A 20664-nucleotide genomic window follows, 5' to 3' on the forward strand; every position below is an offset into this window, starting at 1 on the left:
TTCTCCAATTCAGATTCCCACTCGATTTGGTCTAGCTCTTTACACATATCATCATACTGCCCTCTGTAAAACTGGAGGTGAGGAGTTGGGGTGTGGGTGTCTGGTGTGTATACTGTAAGGCCAAAGAGGATTCCAATATGATCACTTCTTCCAATTCCAGGTACATAGTCTATGTGGTTGATCATGCCGTCCTCGTTCGTGAAAACCAGATCTAGCATACTGGAACGCTGGCCTTCTCTGTATCTGGTATGTTCCCCAATGTGTTGGTGTAGATAACAGTCAGCGACAGTTTCAATGAACTCCTGTTCAGTATGGGACCTTGCCCTTCCAAGCTTCCAATCAATGTTGGGATAGTTGAAGTCTCCTGCTATTAGGACATGGGAGGAGTTGATTGATGTGACTTGTTTAAATGCTCGTTTCAGTTCCTCATGGTTGTCTAGTGATGGGCTTCTGTACATGCATCCAATCAGTAGTTTGTCTGAGGTTCCATGACACATGCTCCGCCGACGATTGCTCCGCCGACATTTACTCTGCAAAACGCGACAATTGCTCCGCGACATTTGCTCCGCAACATTTGCTCAGACGTCAAATGCTCCGCCGACAGTTGCTCCGCCGACAATTGCTCCGCCGACAGATGCTCCGCCGACAATTGCTCCGCCGCCAATTGCTCCACCGACAATTGCTCCGCCGTCAATTGCTCCGCAAAACGCGACAATTGCTCCGCCGACATTTGCTCCGCCTGAAGCGACACTTGCTCCGCCGACATTTGCTCCGCCGACAATTGCTCCGCCGACAATTGCTCCGCCTGAAGCGACAATTGCTCCGCCGACATTTGCTCCGCCGACAATTGCTCCGCCGACAATTGCTCCGCCTGAAGTGACAATTGCTCCGCCGACATTTGCTCCGCCGACAATTGCTCCGCCTGAAGTGACAATTGCTCCGCCGACATTTGCTCCGACGACATTTGCTCCGCCCAAAAAGTGTCCCAAACTACAAATGCTACTAGTACTACGACAAATGCTTCGCCGACAATATTTTTTTTACACGGGTTATTTTCGTTTCTTTTTTTTTCTTCTTTATTTTCTGAATGCATTTCATGAAATAATGTAGATGAAATGAAATGAATGAATGTTGATGAAGTGGGAGGAAAAAGGAGTTACCTAAAAGTCATTTCGAATATACTGAAATAACTTTCCATCTATCACTGTACGTCCCATATAATGTACACTAAACACTCATTACATGTCGTGGGAAGTTTTTAAAAACAAGTAGAGCAGCAAGCCACATTCCCCAATACTCGCATACCTCCTAGTCAATTTCTGGTAATTAGTGCAATAAATGCTCAGCCGTTTTTTTGCTATTCCCCATGTTTGATTAAAAAGAGAAAATCAAATTATAGCTCCTTTATATGCAAGTTCTCCGGCGAAAGATAATTACTCCACTCAAAATCTGTTTCATGTATTACTCATTAGCTGATCCAAAGCTCAAGGCTATCTCTCTCTCTTTATCTCTTGCTCCTCCTTTTCCTTTTTACACCCTTTTCTTGTCTTCTTGGCTCTTTTCTTTCCTCTCATGCTATTAGTCTTTTTTCAATTTCATCACTTCTTCTCTTCTCCCCCTCTCGAGTTCTATTTCTCTCGTGAAATTGTAACGTAATGTAGTACATGTAGTACATTCTTGTTTAGAATAGTATTTTCAATAATATCCAGTCCGTTTTCTATAGGTTTCTTTCCTTCAGTTAAGTGTATGTAGCTTTACTATAATTATATATATATATATATATATATATATATATATATATATATTTGTGTGTAAAACACCCCGTCTCATTCGAGTACTTTGTTTTCACTGACTTTAAGGGACTCACGGAGCCACCTGAAGAAGAACAATTGGCTTATTATGAAGAACTAACATCAAACTGCAACATAATGATTTGTATAAATGGGAATAAGCAGAAAGGCTAAGAACTAAACCATAAAGATAATAAAATAACAGTGTTATTCATTTTCTTTATTCGTATCGTTTCAAATAATAATTACAAAAACTTACATCACATATTCAACCAAACAATTTCATGATGCGGATATGTTATATCATAAGTTACTATCATTTCCTGAAAGAACTTTTTTCAAAATTATCTTCATATTGTTTCAACCTAATTCTTCTACAAACTGTATAGGCCTAATTTTCATGACCGTCACATCATTTTCTACTCGGTTTATCTTCTTCTTATCTCAATCCCAATCAATTTTGTATTGGAGTTCTGGTCATCCAATTACATTTCGGAATAAACCGTTTCAAAGCATTATGAAATTAGATTAGGTGTACATAAACAAGATTTAGGGATTATCGAATCGATAATTTTGCACACGAAAGTCCGCCTCAGGCACTTGCGCTGCATGCATAAACGCGTAGTACTACAAGGGACCAAACTCAATTTGTTCTGGCATGAATGTTCAGCCAGAATCCAGCCATTTCTTGACATTACTAAATATACATGATAAAGGCCTTTGACGAGCAACTCCCTTTCAGGGAACCTTTAAAAAAAGTTATGACATTCTTCCTAACTCATAAGGGGGAAAAATGCGAAAACACACAAAAAAATCCTTTTCCCAAAACTTAAGGTTGTTTTTAACCAGTTTTTGGATATGCATTATTATGCAAGTACAAAGTAGGCCTATTTATGCGTCATTCCGAATTGTCTCAAAAACTAGGCAACACGCAAAAAGAACAGACATCCGAGATATTGATCAAAGAATCTTTTAAAAACCAAACTCGAAAACAAGAGGATTGAGCACCATACAATTAATACAATTAACATATCAAAGAATCTATGCTGATATTGCAAATATGTTCAAAAAGGATAAGAAACATTTCTCTTACTCCTGTTAACCGAACAATTGCCAAAACACTCTCAAATGGTATGCAACAGGCAGCATTATAACATAAAAACAATCCTACATATCAATTGTTGGATGGTAGATATCCTTAATAACAATCTAACAAATTACAGCTCAAACAGGAAACGTACGTTCGTCGAACTGCTCTAAAATAGAAAGATTGCAAAATAAGCTTTTAAAATTAATAGGCACCGTTAAACGGGGTGGATGAGAAAAACAAATGAAAACATGTTTTGGGTAATTTGTTTTCTTGATTATTACCCACATATTTCCAGCTTCCTGGCTATGACTATCATGCTGTGAATCATCAATCAAGTAATATATCCTCTCGGAGGGAATATGTACATTGCTTTAATGTTCTGTCTACAATTTCTTTCTCTTGACCTTCTAGATAATGATCTGATTTACATGAAGACCTCACAAGTATGGTGTTTCATAACATTCCTGAGGGAGAAAATGATTGCATTTTGAAAGGGTTATAATTTGTTTTCGCTTTAAATAATTTTTTTTTTTTTTTTTTTTTTTTTTGGGGGGGGGGGGGGGGTAAATAACCGCAAGATTATTCAAACTGTCATATGATTACATCTTATGGTAACTCTTCAAGATATAAGAAAAACATATGGTGAAAGAACAAAGAAAATGTCTAAAATAAAAACCTCGATTTACTCCCAAATAACTAAAGTGGATTTAGGTCCTTTTGCAAGAAAACTCTTCATATTCTTGGCGTATAACATACCTACATCAAGGGATTATACAGCTCCACACTACTAAGTACAATCATACTGATATTGCAAATGGCTATATATTATGGAGGTATTAAACAACTGGTAAGCCGGAGAACATTACTGAACAGCATCTCCAGAACAGACATTTTCAGGCACCTTAAGAAAGCTTAAATAATATCCGGCACACTTCGGCAAACAATATATCATATATTCTCTTACAAAATTAATCCAAAGAGAGTATAGGAATGTTCAGAGTAAAAATATCCAGTGGACATACACGGGATGTAAACTCAACATCAGAATCCTTGTTTACCGAGCTCTTCCCCCACTGTTTACTACCAAATTATGAACAACCTGGATGTTTACGATGCAAAATAAGCATTCATTTTTAAATCAAGTAGCTCTGGAGCCACATTAGAGCATATCAAAACAACAACAACAACAATAGAAAAGTAACATGACCATATACTCCACTTTCATCCACAAGAAATTCCAGTATAGATGAAGAGTGATTTTTTTTTGCAGGTCACATTCATTGGTTGGGTACAAACTATGGTGCCTGCCCATCATGATGCCAAGCTTTATTTATCCTAATGGATGGCCCAATAGCTCTGAGGAACACTTCCATATCTCCATCCGCATCGTATCGCTGGCACAGAACCTTCAGCCTGTGCTGGTGTGCCACATAGCTTCTCCTCTTCCTTCTTTTTACTGGAATTCCCAGCGCAGATTGTTGTAGTTGAGTATCTGTCAATGCCCAATCCTTTCGCAGGGCCGAGAGGAAGGACCAAAAGGGAGGATGAACACGCCCTTAAAAAGGAAAAAATACCAAGCATTATACAGTCTGAATAAACAAAGCAAAACGTAAAGTTCACGGACACCCGAACAAAAATAAAAGTTGATTAAAAGAACGTGAAGACTTGGTTTAAACCAGCATTTTTGAGCTACCTTTTGAAATGTGCAAACGTCAACTAAAATGGTATAACTTGATCTGGAGATCATTTCCATAGGCAATATCATGGGTACTGAAATCACTCTCGACCTTCTACACTCGTCCAGGCGGGTACGCAGGATTTTTTCAAGGGGGGGAGGGGGGTGGGGTTTAACATTAATAAATCGGGCCGAAAATTTCGCAACGACTCAGCCAGCCGCTGAATAAGCGGGGGGGGGGGGGGGGGGGGGGGGGGAGGTAAGAGGACACTTTTTTTTTTTTTTTTGTCCCAAAAAAAATCGCAACGACTCAGCCGACCGCTGAATAAGCGGGAGGGGGGGGGGGGGGTGGGGGGAGGAGGGTAAGAGGACACTTTTTTAGGTCATCCATGGGAGTAATTTTTTTTTTAAACCTCTGGGGGGGGGGGGGGGATTTTAGGGGGGTTTACACACATAAAAATACCAAAGGACACTTTTCTTTTTTTGTTGGTCTCGAAATTTGAAAATTTGAAAATTTTGCTCCGTTGGGGTGGGGGGGGGGGGGGTAAGGTCACCTTTTTTTAGGTCAGCCATGGGAGTAATTTTTTAAAAAAACCTCTGGGGGGAGGGTTTTTTTTAGGGGGGTTTACACACATAAAAATACCCCCCCCCCCTGCGTACGCGCCTGCACTCGTCATGCCCTTGGTGTCATCTAATCTCACTTTGTGAATAAATAATATTATGAATGCTTATTGAAGTGATCCCGACCAATACCTGCATGATGTAGTGATTATATTTTGCGCATATTTAAGTTTCTAACGAATGCAATGTTTAATCCATTATTTCTAAATGATATGTACCAACAAATTATTCTGATTAATAGATAACAAAAGGAAAACAATTTTTCTTTTTCTATGAATGGGCGCAAAAAGAAAGCATATTGACAATATTGCGATCGGAAAGTTTGATGTCGTAACGCACCGCGCTACAACTAAAACAAATGTATTCTAGAACGAGTTCGAACTTCGCGCACATCAGCTTATAATTACAAATAATTTATCTCAATATAGAGATCCAATAAAGGTAGGGCAACCAGGGGTGTCGCCAAAGGGGGTGAGGGGTGCGACACCCCCCCCCACCTGTTAGGATATTGTCGGTAAAATTGCGCTGCCGTCGGGGAAAAAAGAGAAAAGGGGGAGGGAAAAAAAGAGAGGGAAAGGGAAAGACAAGAAAAAAGAAAAGGAAAAGAAAAGAAAGAAAGGAAAGAAAGGAAAAGAAAGGAAAGAAAAGAGAAGAAAGAAAAAGAAAAAGAAAAAGAGGGAGGAGAGGAAAGAAAGGAAAAGAAAGAAAAGAAAGAAAACGAAAAAAAAGAAGAAAAAAGAGAGAAAAGGGAAACAAAAGAAACGGGGGGTGAAAGAGAGGAGAGAGAGGAGAGGTAAGAGCCTGAGAGAGGAGGAGTGGGTGTAAAAAAGAGAGGGGGGTCGTTGGGTTGAGTCGTCTCGTCGAGGGAGCAAGAAAGACACGGGTAAATATGTTGCTGTGTCGGGTCAGCTGTGTCGGTATTCTTGCTCAATCCTCGTGTAGGCCTACTATATCAATGCAGAAGTTTGAAGTCGGTGAGATGTATATTGTCGGTCGGCCGACAAGTTTTTTCCCCTTCGAACTGTGACTGTTTATCCGCTGTGTCGACTTCGAGAGGGACTGCAACTACAATACTTGTATTTTCTCGAAGTTTCACTTTCCTATAATATCAGCTAAAGAAATCAGAGGTTTAAAATTTTCGGGGAAACTAATTTCAAAAAAGGATTAAGAGTCAACAACGGTACGAAGAATCGTCTTCCTTTCTCTATATTTTGATGAAACGCCAAAAATTCCGCGCTTCGATCGGGGGGGGGGGGGGGGGACTTCATTTAGACGAATCGTAAACGGTACAACGAATCATCTGCTTTCTCTGATAATTTAAGGAAACGTCAAAGCTTCCGCGCTTCGCGCGAGAGGGAGAAACTGAATTCAGATAAATAGGGCTTATTAAGAGTCGAAAACGGTGCAACGAATCGTCTTCTTTCTCTAATAATTTAATGAAACGTCAAAACTTCCGCGCTTCGCGGGAGAACTGAATTCAGATAAGGATTAAGAGTCGAGAACAGTACACCGAATCGTCTTCTTTTCCTAATAATTTAAGGTAACGTCTAAGCTTCCGCGCTTTGCGCGGGAGGCCTATATCACCCACACCCCCAAATGAGCGCGCAAAGGTGATTCGCTTACTCACCAGCGCCCCTCCCTAAAATAAGATCCTAGCTCCGCGCCTGCATTAAAATATATAGCTATGATGCTGTCTAAGTTGACTAAATCATTCGTATATTAAAAAACAATTTAGCCTTCGGCCCCGGGTTTATAGCGCTAAATTTGTAGATATTGGGACATTTAATTTTGTCGGTAATTGGTGGCTAGTTTTGTCGGTAATCGTTGGCCTCTACACCTCCCCCTCCCCCCCCCCCCCACTGAAAAAGGTCTAGCGACGCCCCTGAGGGCAACTGCATGAACATCAAGGCAAAATACCATAGAATAAGGGAGTTTACAGATACAATATACGCATGGGTAGATAAAGGTCATTTGTACCAAAATGGTAAAACCCACAGAGATGAATACTGGAAATGCGCTCAAGAAAGTTATGTAATATTATTCATTTATGCAACAACGGTACATTCTATGATACGCAGGTGGAAGTATTCTTTTCAAGAGGTCAAACAAAAGGTATTCATGAAGCACATCTAGGATTTTGCAGTTATTATTCTAAGATGCTCAAAGTGGAACTTCTCCATGTGTAAAAGATCTGTGGATATTTGGGGTCATTTGTACCATGTGCTATCTGTAAACTCCCTTATTATTTGATACTTTGATTTTGATTACAAGTTTCTTGACATCTTCTTTCATGCTTATGTTCATGCTCATGGTCATGCTCATGTCTTTCCCATTTTCAAATAAAATTGCGTCCTGAGGTAATTCTGCGTGCGTCCTGAGGTAATTCTGCGTTCCTCTATCCATTGGTGCTATTTGGTTTTGAAATAATTTCTAGGTTTTGAGATATACCTTGTGCATGAATATTTATCTATTTGACACGTTATAATGTGCATTGCATAGAATTTTAATTTAGGGAAATAAAAGCTACATACCGATGAGATTACGGAAGGCGTTGTTCCACCCTTCGCACACATTGTTTGTCCTATCCGCATCATGGATAGTGATTTGGTGGACGCGTTCCACGCTTGGGGGGGGGGGGGGGGAATCGTGGCGGTGTTAAGTGTCCGTCCGCTCTTAACGTCCCGGTGACATATGTCCTGTCGAAGTAATCTACCACAGGCTGAAGGGCAGGGGTGGGCATGATGCGCCTCAGGAATTCCATGCCTCGCACCACGTCTTGAGGAGGTAGGAAGGCCAAACCGTCCATCATCCCAAGGTAGGTGCGGACTCCCTCATCTGTTGACAAGATATGAACAAACATTTCTCATTTATAAGCAAATTACAGTACTGCTTTGTGACTTGAACTTAGAAGACAATCCAATATTTTGTTACTCATCTAGTTGATTTGTCTTCAAGTTGAAAAAAGAGGAGGGAATGGTAAAGGTTGTAATACTTGAAAGGTTCAGACATTTAAAAAAACTATGATAATATACAATGATCTCTCAATTTAGTTTCTTAATTGTGATATGTAAAGTATGGCCAGATCCCAGTTGTTATACATGTACACTAAACATATATTCTTTATCTTAAGATTCTTTTCCCAAGAGTCAGAACTAAAACTACATCATTGATAACACATTGTAACTGACAGGCCTAGGACCTACTTTTCCCCATAATTTCGAAGAGGGAACTTTGTGTTAAGTTTTGATATGCATGCGCATAGCTGGTCGCAGTAAACCCCCCCCCCCCCCCTCCCCCCCCCCAAAAAAAAAAAAAAAAACGAAACATGACAAGAAACGTCAAGCTTCACCTCCCAAAAGCTGCCCTATTACAATATCGCAACTTTGTGAACGTATCTGATGTGAACGTGAATGTTTACCTTGCAAATATAACCCTCTGAGGCCATTGTCAGCTACCCTCTTCCAAGTTCGTTGGGTGAGATGGAAAAAAACATCCGTGTAGCTGAACTGCATTTCCCAAACAAAACTGGACCGCACTCCTAGCGGCCTCTTCAAAATCGGTCACGATTGTCCTAGGTGCGTGTGCATCATGCCCTCTATCAATGAGGGCTTCCATCAGAGCGTTGAAGAGCCTGATATAAAGAGCCCGAGTCTTTCCTGACATCAGTGCATAAACACAAGATACTGCGCCTTCGTCAACTTCTGCTCTGATGCAGTATACCTGCAATTTTAATGAAAATGGACTTCATTTTATAAACAATACATGAAAATGGAGTAGAGGAATAATTATGAGAAAACTAGTGAGCATGACACAGATTTTAAGAATTTATACTAGTCTGGTGTTCATAATGTACACGTGTACAGGCGTGTTAATATGGTCATAGCTGGAGGGTAGGGGGGGGGGGGCAAACATTCCTGGGGACCTCAACAAATGATTACTACCAGCATACAGCCCTAGCCCCCTCCGAACAAGCATATTTTTTCCCATCTTTATATGTTATAAGTGCAAGGTCTAGAATTTTCTTTAAATAAATACAAAAAAGGAAAGTAGCTTCACTAGGCAAAGTAGACCTATTAACACTCCACATAACAGATTACAATACTAAAACGGAGGAGGGGTATGAATATAGCAAGGAATAAAGAAAAACATTTGAAGAGTTTTTCTTTCTTTTTCATTTCCCCCATTCTCCCCTTCTGTCTTTGAGCCCCCCCCCCCGTCTGTCTCCCCACTTGTGTGTCCGTCATGGAATATCAACTTTTGAATGGCATGTGGTAATTAATCTGTATTAATCTTGTGTTAATATATTCTTCGTATAGTGCATCTTCCTCTTTCTCACAAATGCCCTCTTCACCTTCTGATAAGTGCCCCTTTTAAGCTGAGATAAAAGCCCTATTTCGTCTGATTACTTTCCGTTCTTACAGTGCCACTTTTCATCACCGAATAGTTCATCTTTTGAAGTGCCCCCTAATATGATCTGTGAACCCTTTTCCTTTCTGATATTATTTTCCCTTTTGATAATTTCCCCTTTTCCCTATATATCCCGATGTCAAATTGTGCTCTAGAGTAAACAAAGGAGGCGACCACCTCCAGATGACTAGAGAGGCTTGATAACAGATTCCCCTACTAGAATCAGCACAAAGTGCAGCAGTGGAGCAGGGCGCAGTCCTGAGTAGAAAGGACACAATACCCTAGACTATACCACAGGGGCGGCAATTTCTTTTCATGACCAGGAGAACGAAATGCGAGGGACGAAGGAACAGTGGCGTAATGAACAAAAACGTTTGGGGGGAGAAGAACAAAAACCGCATCACCACCACTCTTACATTTTACGCAGGCCCTGGGAACGTTTTTCCAAGTGGGAGGGGTGGGGGGGGGGGGGTGCTAAAGTATTTACGATCAGGTAGAGCAAAACAAAGCAAAGTGGAGCGTAAATTGGGTGTCAAGGGGCAGAACCTCAAGAAGCTCAGCGGATTTAGGCATTTTTTAAGGTCAGATGAGCATATTTTAATAGCTTATTTGTGATACTGGCATGGAGGTCACTTATTGGAGTGTGGTCCATGGGGCGGAGCCCCCGGAAGCTTAGGGGTTTTAGGCATTAAATTGTGATCAGGGGCCGCCTTAGGGCCCTTAGTGGGGTCCAGGGGGCAGAGCTCCCGAAAGCTCAGGGAAAAATCATGCCATTTCAACAACATTTGTAAATCACTGGTATCGAATTAAAAATAAACTACGTTATAATTTAATTTCGGGGACAACTGCCCCCAATGCTCCCGCACGTGTAAGCAAGTGCGAGGGAGCATAGTGAATGAGAGGTGTGAAGGTGACGGAAGTGACTACCCCCTCACAGGTTTTTGAAGTTTTGTTGTATTAAAAAATTACATTCCTTAGCAAAACTATAGTATAAAAACAAGCAATATACTTTTTTCACAGTTCAATTTTCTCTGTATTTACTTGTACATTTTGAAGGATATTATGCAAGGGAGCGTAGCTACCGAGTAAGAAGATTTGTGCATTTTTATTTGTCTAAACGCTGCACTCTTGGGCCCTCCAGAGCCTAAAAGTGTGTTGCAGTCTAGTCAGTATTTGCTATACATTTGTTTGTGTGCACTTTTTCAAATTTTGAAAAAATTGAAGGGGTCGTAACTCCCCTCCCCCCGTCCCCCGGATCGCCGCCCCTGCTATACCATATTTAACAGTGCCCCTTAATCACTAAAGGAGTGTGGAGAAAAAAATAGGTAGGTTTTTACAAAGCTCGCTCGCATTTACTAGATACTATATTATCTTATCATATAAGGCAAATCTTTGTACAACACCATAGCCTTCAGTGTTAGAAAACCTTTACAAAATAAGCTTGCTCGGTTGGCTCGCAAATTAATATCAGATCATTACCATGCAGATATTTATCTGGAACCATGTGGAGATGACGAAAATGATCCCCGATTAATCAGATGCGGCGATATGATGTCTCAAAGTGGTATTGTCCGCCTTGTTTTCACCCTTTGGAAGTGCCCATGTTAAAAAGTGCCCCTATTTTGGTGCCCCTACACAGACGCTCTGCCGCCCCTGGTCTTGTTTGTTGCTCGGACAGGATGCCAGTATAGACAGATTCGTTTAATAAATCATGGAAATGCAAGCATCACATTACACCAACAGAACTTTTATTATCCCTAGTTCATTTTTTTCCGAATAGGGTGTCATGCGAATACTGATGACAGGGCAGAAAATGAATTCTCTAGAAACATGAGAAACGTGATGATCTCTATGAAATTGAGATATCGTTGGCCGAATGACTTTTAGGTAGCCTGCTTCACTTGGTCTTTATTCACTCTCGTGTGAAGTATGTATCAAATGAGAGGCATCAACATGAAATAAGATGATCCAAGAGTCAGCTGGATACAAGTAATGTGAATAGTCGTAATTCTAATCAGAAATGACTGGGATCTAGTCAAAATACGACTAGAATCAGTAAGAAGAAACTGTAGAATAATAGTTGCACCCAGCCGAGGTAGACCCTTTCGGTCTAGTCACAATAGTTTCTCTATTTTTCGCGCCGAAACTTTGACATTTCATTAAAATTATTAGAGAAAGAAGACGATTCATTGTACCGCTCTCGACTTTTAATCCTTGTCTGAATTCAGTCCCTCCACCCTCCTACGCGTAGCGCGGAAGCTTTGACGTTTCATTAAATTGTTAAAAGAAAGAAGACGATTCGTTGTACCGACTCTTAATCATTGTCTGAATTTTCAAAAATGTTTCGTTGTCCGACAAAAAGTCACAGTTCATAGGGAAAGAAAAGCCGGCCGACCGGTATATTACATATCACCGACTTCAATCTTCTGCATTTGTATAGTACACGAGGATCGAGCAACAATACAGACACAGCAACATAATTTTCTATGCGTATCTTTCTTGCTCCCTAGGCCGACGCGGCGACTTCACCCAACATCCCCTCTCTTTCTTACTCCCACCCCTCTTCTCTCAGGATCTTACCCCTCTCTCTGCTCTCTTTCACCCCCGTTTCTTTTGTTTCCTTTGTTTCCCTTTTCTCTTTTTTTTTCTCTTTCTTTTCTTTCTTTTCCTTTCTTTCCTTTCGTTCCTCTTTTTTTTCTCTTTCTTTCTTCTCTTCTCTTTCCTTTCTTTCTTCTCTTCTCTTTCCTTTCTTTTCTTTCCCTTTCCCTCTCATTTTCCCCGACAGCAGCGCAATTTCACCGACAATGTCCTGACAGGGGGGGGGGGGGGGGTGTGTCACACCCCCTCATACCCCTCCCCTTTTAGTGACGCCCCTGGTTAGAGAGGATAGGGCACCGAAATTTTTTTTGAGGGGGGGGGGGTATAGAAAGAGTCATGTCTTTGCTTCTTTACTACATGCATGCATACCTGTGTGAAAATAGCGGGTGCTCTGGAAAAGGTGCCATCCATGTACCACGTGCTAGCAACGGCGAGACGTCGTAGTTGGGAATCAGTGGCAAACAATATCAGCCTGTCTTGCCCCGGCCCGGAATCATAGAGGAGAAAACGCTGTCCTTCTACATCACCGGTCAGTGTCCATTCGTCAGGAATCTCCAAGGTTTCTTTTGATTCGGGTTCTGCCGGGTATGCAGCTCGTCTGGAAAAAAAGTAAAAGATCAACAGATAAACAATCAAAATTTCTGTCATTTCGCTTGGTGTTTTTAAGTCTAGCTGTATATCAAAATGAGAGAAGGGGAGATTAACATTGTTTTGAGAGAAAAGACATCCATCATAGCGCGGCTTTAAAAAGCTGATTACCTTAAATAAAAAATAAAAAAGTTCAATTCAAATATCATAACCTAGTACAGTATATTAAGTATCTAAACACCTCTGTAGCCCCGCCCCTGACTGACACTCATGATGTTTGCCAAAACAGAACAGGCACGAAACTACATTATACGTAGGATCCCTGATAAATAGGCCTGCTGGTGGGACCTGAACGGGGTGAGTGGGGTATCCCTCCCAAGATGACTCCGTCAAATTAAATTGATATATAAAACTAACATATTAATTCGGCTTATAATGTGATTTTGTATTGTAAATAATGATAATTCTCCATAAAGTGTCAACATTTGTGATTGCTTTAATAATATTTTAGAAAACTACATGGGGTATGGACTATGTTGCGTGTTAACTAGTAATCCCACATAATTCCCTTTTTTAATTAAACTACTAAAAAGCAGTATCCCTCCAGACAAGAAAACACTTAATAAATGATCACATCCAGACAAATTGATTATGGTTAAAAACTGGTTCTATATTCTATAATTTCACATAAGATACAATGATTACAGAATTATCAGAAACCTCTTCTGTCTATCTCAACAGTGACAGACAATTAAACTATCACTAGGCCCTTGGTAGTTACTATTAATAATCAAACATAGATAACTTCCAACAGCACATTAATGTAAAGGAGACTCAACTTAGTCACTATGGTATTAATGATTACCGCTGAATACAAGTCTCGAAATATCAGGAGTCTAGCTGTTCAGTACAACTTAAAACAGTACTAAAACAAGTCAGTTAAATATCATTCACACTGCATGAATAATAACAGTCAAGAAAATACTACTCAAATCTAAGCTAGACAGCGTTTAGATTTACTTACATAGGCACGAAATATTGTGGTTCAAGAAACCGCTAAACAAATCTCTACTTGTGTATGTGTACGGAATGCACAACACGAGGATACAACAATATATCGGTGGATCTAGACTATAGCAGATCTAGATCAGTAGACCAGGCATAGGCCTAGAACTAGTGCAATTATAAACATGTAAAATATGTGTTAGTAAGCGTACGCACTCAACAACAGGCACTCAGTCAGTCAAAATAAGGCCTCACAATGATAAACAATGCAAAGCATAAATCACAATATAATTAACGTTACGTGAGTCATTGGAGTTGAATTCAAAGTAGATCTTCTTCAAGTTCTAGGTAGATGTAGAAACTAGCTAGGCCTAGTCGAAAACAGTGGTCGACGAGCTGGTTGTCGATCGCGTAGGATATGCAGACGATGATCGACGCTAGGTGAATACCACGATGATGAAGACGATGTTGAAGACAACGATGATGACAACAATGATGAAGACGACGCTGGTGAAGACAGCGATGATGAAGTCGACGATGAAGACGACGCTGGTGAAGACAGCGATGATGAAGACAACGGTGATGAAGACAACGATGATGAATCAGTTAACAGATGAATACAATGATGATGCAGTCAATGTCAATAGATCAACTTCAGTGACTTGCGATGCAGGTCGAAGAATCAAATGTCGAGACAATATATATGAAGTCGATGATAAAAGGTTGTCAAACAATAATGCAGGTGAGAAAAACGTTAGATCATATTAAATGTTCTATTCTCACTGCTGGTGAATTAAAGTGTCGTCAATGTTGAACATCGAGAGAGTCAAAATATATCTTGCAAAACGTACAAGATGTAAATAGGTGAGCACGTCCACCGGGAATGGTCCGGGGACGTAGCAGTTCAATCCTCGTTGGATACAATCTTCTAGGTACAAATATCAACACAATAACAGCATGTGTGTATACCAATATTAAAACAGCTCACTGATTCCCGCACAGGAAAATCAGAAGAGCGCCAATCAACTACAGCGCGATTGGTTCAAAACAAGCGCACATGTATGTTAATAAGGCACGTGATCTAAATACTTATGAATAAATACGCGTACATCTATGTTAATTGGTCATGTGATCAAAATACTAATGAATAAACATCGTTATATAATAAATCGAGTTAAAACCAGTTCTGAGGACATGGCGTAATACCAAATCCTCGAACTCTCAATGACTTCTAAAGCGGCCATTTTGGATTAAAAACACAATATGTATACCAGTGAATTATAAATGAATGCACTGTAACATTTGTCGCTACAATATTAAAAACAACTTTTCATTGAAGGAGATTTTAAAGAGTTTTTTAAGGACGGTGTGTGGTTATCCATCGCCCCAAATGGTAGGGGTGGGGAGTTTAGATGCAGCAGATACAATTATTTTATTCATACCTCTGTCTTTGGACGTCCCTCCTAAGGGCTGACAGCTGTCCCAACTGCCCTCGAATCTCCGGGTGCGCTACCATGAGGGCGTTAGCAACTATTTCGGTTGTCGGGCCACTGTTGACATCCCTCGCGGTTCTCTTTAGGCCTGCCCGCGCTGCTATGACCCTTGTTCTATCCTGATCAGGTTCGTGGTTATGGGGCGTCGCCGCCATAACTCCCCCATATTGAGGGGGGCCATTCGTTGTTATTGCCCCACTGCATGCTTTGGATCGTTGTCTCTCGCACTGCCATCTAACTTTCCCGTCTAAATGGGTCCTCTTCTTAACGTATGCGTGTCCTTCAAAGCTGATTTTTATCCCTCCCCTGTTATTTTCTAGAACTTCCATGACTTTACTTGCAGACGAGTAAGATGCATGTGCTTGCTTGCATTGAGTTTTATTTCAGGTCTTACATATTGATGAGCTGTTTGAAATTAACTAGGAGGTATGCGCGTATTGGGGAATGTGGCTTGCTGCTCTACTTTTTTTAAAAAACTTCCCACGACATGTAATGAGGGTTTAGTGTACATTATATGGGACGTACAGTGATAGATGGAAAGTTATTTCAGTATATTCGAAATGACTTTTAGGTAACTCCTTTTTCTTCCCACTTCATCAACATTCATTCATTTCATTTCATCTACATTATTTCATGAAATGCATTCAGAAAATGAAGAAGAAAAAAAAAGAAACGAAAATAACCCGTGTAAAAAAAATATTGTCGGGGAAGCATTTGTCGTAGTACTAGTAGCATTTGTAGTTTGGGACACTTTTTGGGCGGAGCAAATGTCGGCGGAGCAATTGTCGGCGGAGCAAATGTCGGCGGAGCAAATGTCGGCGGAGCAATTGTCGCTTCAGGCGGAGCAAGTGTCGCTTCAGGCGGAGCAAATGTCGGCGGAGCAATTGTCGCGTTTTGCGGAGCAATTGACGGCGGAGCAATTGTCGGCGGAGCAATTGTTGGCGGAGCATCTGTCGGCGGAGCAATTGTCGGCGGAGCAACTGTCGGCGGAGCAACTGTCGGCGGAGCAACTGTCGGCGGAGCATTTGACGTCGGAGCAAATGTCGCGGAGCAAATGTCGCGGAGCAATTGTCGCGTTTTGCGGAGTAAATGTCGGCGGAGCAATCGTCGGCGGAGCATGTGTCGGGTTACCTTGTCTGAGCCTCTTAGAGTAATTAAGATCCACACTGACTCATGGAAACTGTGCTGCAAATCACATTCACCGACAAGGTGGTAAAGATCTCTTGCGATATAAATTGCAACTCCTCTATTTCCATCCTCCAGATTGCAGTGCAAATCATATCCCTCTAAAATTAAAATTAAAAATAAACTAATACAAAATCTAACGTTTCAATCCATAAAACAACATTTTGCTTAGACCGAAAGCTTCAGTCTCTGATATTGACGGTTGTTCTGCTGAGATTGCATCTGGCTCTTCTGACCACCTCTATGCCTATGGGAATGTCAACAAATGTCAGTTTTATTAAAGAATGACCCATAGTCCATACCTAGATCTATACCAGACGGTAAAACTTGAAAAAACACAAAATATTTACCTGAATGCCTGATATTCAAACATTGGATCCGGACCACGATTTTTAGACCAGTCTGCATCAACCTCCCACCGTCCAAACCTGCGAACATCAACATAACTTAAAACCATCAGAGGTTTATCCTTCGTGTAGAATTTCAAATGAGAATGTTTGTGAATATCACTTGGTGTGGTGAATTGAAAGTTCCCCGACATCCCGAAACGGAAAAGGATTTTCAGTGTCTCTGGAGGTTCCATGACACATGCTCCGCCGACGATTGCTCCGCCGACATTTACTCCGCAAAACGCGACAATTGCTCCGCGACATTTGCTCCGCGACATTTGCTCCGACGTCAAATGCTCCGCCGACAGGTGCTCCGCCGACAGTTGCTCCGCCGACAGTTGCTCCGCCGACAATTGCTCCGCCGACAGATGCTCCGCCGACAATTGCTCCTCCGACAATTGCTCCGCCGACAATTGCTCCGCCGTCAATTGCTCCGCAAAACGCGACAATTGTTCCGCCGACATTTGCTCCGCCGACATTTGCTCCGCCTGAAGCGACACTTGCTCCGCCGACATTTGCTCCGCCGACATTTGCTCCGCCGACATTTGCTCCGCCGTCAATTGCTCCGCCGACATTTGCTCCGCCGTCAATTGCTCCGCCGACAATTGCTCCGCCTGAAGCGACAATTGCTCCGGTGACATATGCTCCGCCGACAATTGCTCCGACGACATTTGCTCCGCCGACAATTGCTCCGCCGACAATTGCTCCGCCGACAATTGCTCCGTCGACAATTGCTCCGCCGACAATTGCTCCGCCTGAAGCGACAATTGCTCCGGTGACATTTGCTCCGCCGACAATTGCTCCGACGACATTTGCTCCGCATGAAGCGACACTTGCTCCGGTGACATTTGCTCCGACGACATTTGCTCCGCCCAAAAAGTGTCCCATTAAATTCAAATGCTACTAGTACTACGACAAATGCTTCGCCGACAATATTTTTTTTTCACGGGTTGTTTTTGTTTCTTTCTTTTTTTCTTCATTTTTTGAATGCATTTCATGACATTATGTAAATGAAATGAAATGAATGAATGTTGATAATGTGGGAGGAAAAAGCAGTTGCCTAAAAGTCATTTCGAATATACTGAAATAACTTTCCATCTATCACTGTACGTCCCACATAATGTACACTAAACACTCATTACATGTCATGGGAAGTTTTTTTTTTTAAAGTAGAGCAGCAAGCCACATTCCCCAATACGCGCATACCTCCTAGTTAATTTCAAACAGCTCATCAATATGTAAGACCTGAAATTACCTCAATGAAAGAAGACTAATAACATGAGAGGAAAGAAAAGAGCAAAAAAGACAACCGTTTTTTGCTATTCCCCATAATGTTTGATTTAAAAAAATAAAAAATAAAATTATAGCTCCTTACGCAAGTTCTCCGGCGAAAGATAATTACTCCGCTCAAAATCTGTTTCATGTATTACTCATTAGCTGATCCAAAGCTCAAGGCTATCTCTCTCTCTCTCTCTCTCTCTCTTTCTCTCTCTCCCATGCTCCTCCTTTTCCTGTTTACACCGTTTTCTTGTCTTCTTTGCTCTTTTCTTTCCTCTCATGCTATTAGTCTTCTTTCATTTCCATCACTTCTTCTCTGCTCCCCCTCTCGAGTTCTATTTCTCTCGTGAAATTGAAACGTAAAGTAATACAATCATGTAGTACATTCTTGTTTAGAATAATATTTTCAATAATATCCAGTCCATTTTCTAAAGGTTTCTTTCCTTTAGTTAAGTGTATGTAGCTTTAATATATATATGTTAGTGTGCAAAACACTCCGTTTCATTCGAGTACTTTGTTTTCACTAAATAATTTAAGGGACTCACGAAGCCACCGGAAGAAGAGCAATTGGCTTATCATGAAGAACTAACATCAAACTGCAACAAAATGATTTGTATAAATGTGAATAAGCAGAAAGGCTGCCATCTCATTTTCCCGTCTGAATGGGTTCTCTTCCTTACGTATATAAGTGCCCTTATTTTCTAAACTTTTTTTTTATATTTGTGTGTTTATTAAATTTTCAATCATATAAAAATTACATATTTACAAGTCATTGGTAATAATTAGACAAACAAAAAAACCAATATGTATAAGAACAACTAACAATAATGAAAGGACAAGAAAGTTATAAAAAAAAAACATTATAGTAAAAAAAAATACACTGTACACATATAAATCATAGTTTGAACTCAAGTGCATAAAGGGGAGTGAGGGGGCACAGGAATAAAAGTTAAATCAACATGAGTACCATAAGTCAAATCGCCATTTCTTAAAATGCGAAACAAGCTTGTTCCTTTTTTTCGCTGAGAAATATTCAATATCTTTTTGTTTCTTTATAAAACTCTTAAAAAGATCAACACTTGGTAAATCCCCCTTACTTATTTTCTAAACTTCCATGATGACCTATTACATTGTATAATGCTTTACCTAGTAAGATGCATTGATCGAGGTAATTTCAGGTATTACATATTGATGAGCTACTTGAAATTAACTAGGAGGTATGCGCGTATTGGGGAATGTGGCTTGCTGCTCTACTTTTTTTTAAAAACTTCCCACGACATGTAATGAGTGTTTAGTATACATTATAAGGGACGTACAGTGATAGATGGAAAGTTATTTCAGTATATTCGAAATGACTTTTAGGTAACTCCTTTTTCCTCCCACTTCATCAACATTCATTCATTTCATTTCATCTACATTATTTCAAGAAATGCATTCAGAAAATGAAGAAGAAAAAAAGAAACGAAAAAAATAGGTGTAAAGAAAATATTGTCGGCGAAGCATTTGTCGTAGTACTAGTAGCATTTGTAGTTTATGGGACACTTTTTGGGCGGAGCAAATGTCGTCGGAGCAAATGTCGGCGGAGCAATTGTCGCTTCAGGCGGAGCAATTGTCGGCGGAGCAATTGTCGGCGGAGCAAATGTCGGTGGAGCAAATGTCGGCGGAGCAAATGTCGGCGGAGCAATTGTCGGCGGAGCAATTGTCGGCGGAGCAAATGTCGGCGGAGCAATTGTCGCTTCAGGCGGAGCAAATGTCGGCGGAGCAATTGTCGCTTCAGGCGGAGCAATTGTCGGCGGAGCAATTGTCGGCGGAGCAATTGTCGGCGGAGCATCTGTCGGCGGAGCAATTGTCGGCGGAGCAACTGTCGGCGGAGCAACTGTCGGCGGAGCATTTGACGTCGGAGCAAATGTCGCGGAGCAAATGTCGCGGAGCAATTGTCGCGTTTTGCGGAGTAAATGTCGGCGGAGCAATCGTCGGCGGAGCATGTGTCGGGTTACCTCTCTGGAATGTTCACTTTTTTGCTATCTTTCTCGTCCTGGGCGGTGCCATTGTTTTTCTTTTGATAAGGTTTCCTTCTCGTGTCGCCTTCGCCATGGCCATTTTCATGTATACTGTCATGACTGTCGAGCTTTGTTAGTATCAGTTGCATCTCCTTGCCACGCGAAGCCGCGGAGATAGTGTATGCTGGCGCATCGAACTCAATGTCGCTGCTCTTGTGTACAGGGTTTTTCACAATCTCCCCGCTGAAAATACGACCTCGACAGGATTCATTTACAAATTTACTGGCCAAATGGAGTTCAGGACCTTCTGGCATGGTGAAATCCTCTCTTGTGGCTTGGTATATATAATTATGAAATGGCAGGCAGCCGGAGCTGAGGGCAACTGTACAGTGCGGCGCCGTTTACTAAACTCTCATATCCCTGAGCTGAGCTAACTTTACCTCGTGTGATTGTTTATGTTGCATAATGTGCTTGACGAAAGTATGGAAAGCCATAAGAGTTCCATCATTTTTAAGATGAAGGATAAAACCAAAAGTAATGAAGTG

General features: G+C 41.1%; 2 protein-coding genes and 1 long non-coding RNA gene across 3 annotated transcripts in view; 1 reads left to right on the forward strand and 2 right to left on the reverse strand.

Annotated features, from left to right (window-relative positions):
* The window catches only part of LOC115920599 (endonuclease 8-like 1), a 33379-nt gene extending 12802 nt beyond the window's left edge, over positions 1–20577 (reverse strand). The window contains exons 1-2 of the mRNA XM_030976690.1: positions 20126–20577; positions 16803–17027 (exon numbers count right to left, since the gene is read on the reverse strand). Of these exons, the coding sequence (XP_030832550.1) occupies positions 16803–17027; positions 20126–20433 (533 nt within the window). The 5' untranslated portion in view covers positions 20434–20577. The remainder of the gene's footprint in view (positions 1–16802; positions 17028–20125) is intronic.
* Positions 407–16618, forward strand: LOC115920600. The gene is made up of 2 exons (XR_004062420.1): positions 407–483; positions 16409–16618. It is a non-coding gene; the product is annotated as an uncharacterized LOC115920600 (long non-coding RNA).
* On the reverse strand, positions 7816–15706 carry LOC105446019. The gene is made up of 4 exons (XM_030976692.1): positions 15217–15706; positions 12551–12779; positions 8595–8896; positions 7816–8011 (listed from the first exon to the last, which is right to left on the reverse strand). The coding sequence occupies exons 1-3, from the start codon at positions 15594–15596 to the stop codon at positions 8624–8626; spliced, it is 882 nt and encodes a 293-aa protein (XP_030832552.1). The 5' UTR covers positions 15597–15706; the 3' UTR covers positions 7816–8011; positions 8595–8623.
* Positions 20578–20664: the final 87 nt, after the last annotated feature.

Source organism: Strongylocentrotus purpuratus, unplaced genomic scaffold, assembly GCF_000002235.5.
Source record: "Strongylocentrotus purpuratus isolate Spur 01 unplaced genomic scaffold, Spur_5.0 spur5_scaffold_9, whole genome shotgun sequence".
Classification (NCBI taxonomy): Eukaryota; Metazoa; Echinodermata; class Echinoidea; order Camarodonta; family Strongylocentrotidae; genus Strongylocentrotus; species Strongylocentrotus purpuratus.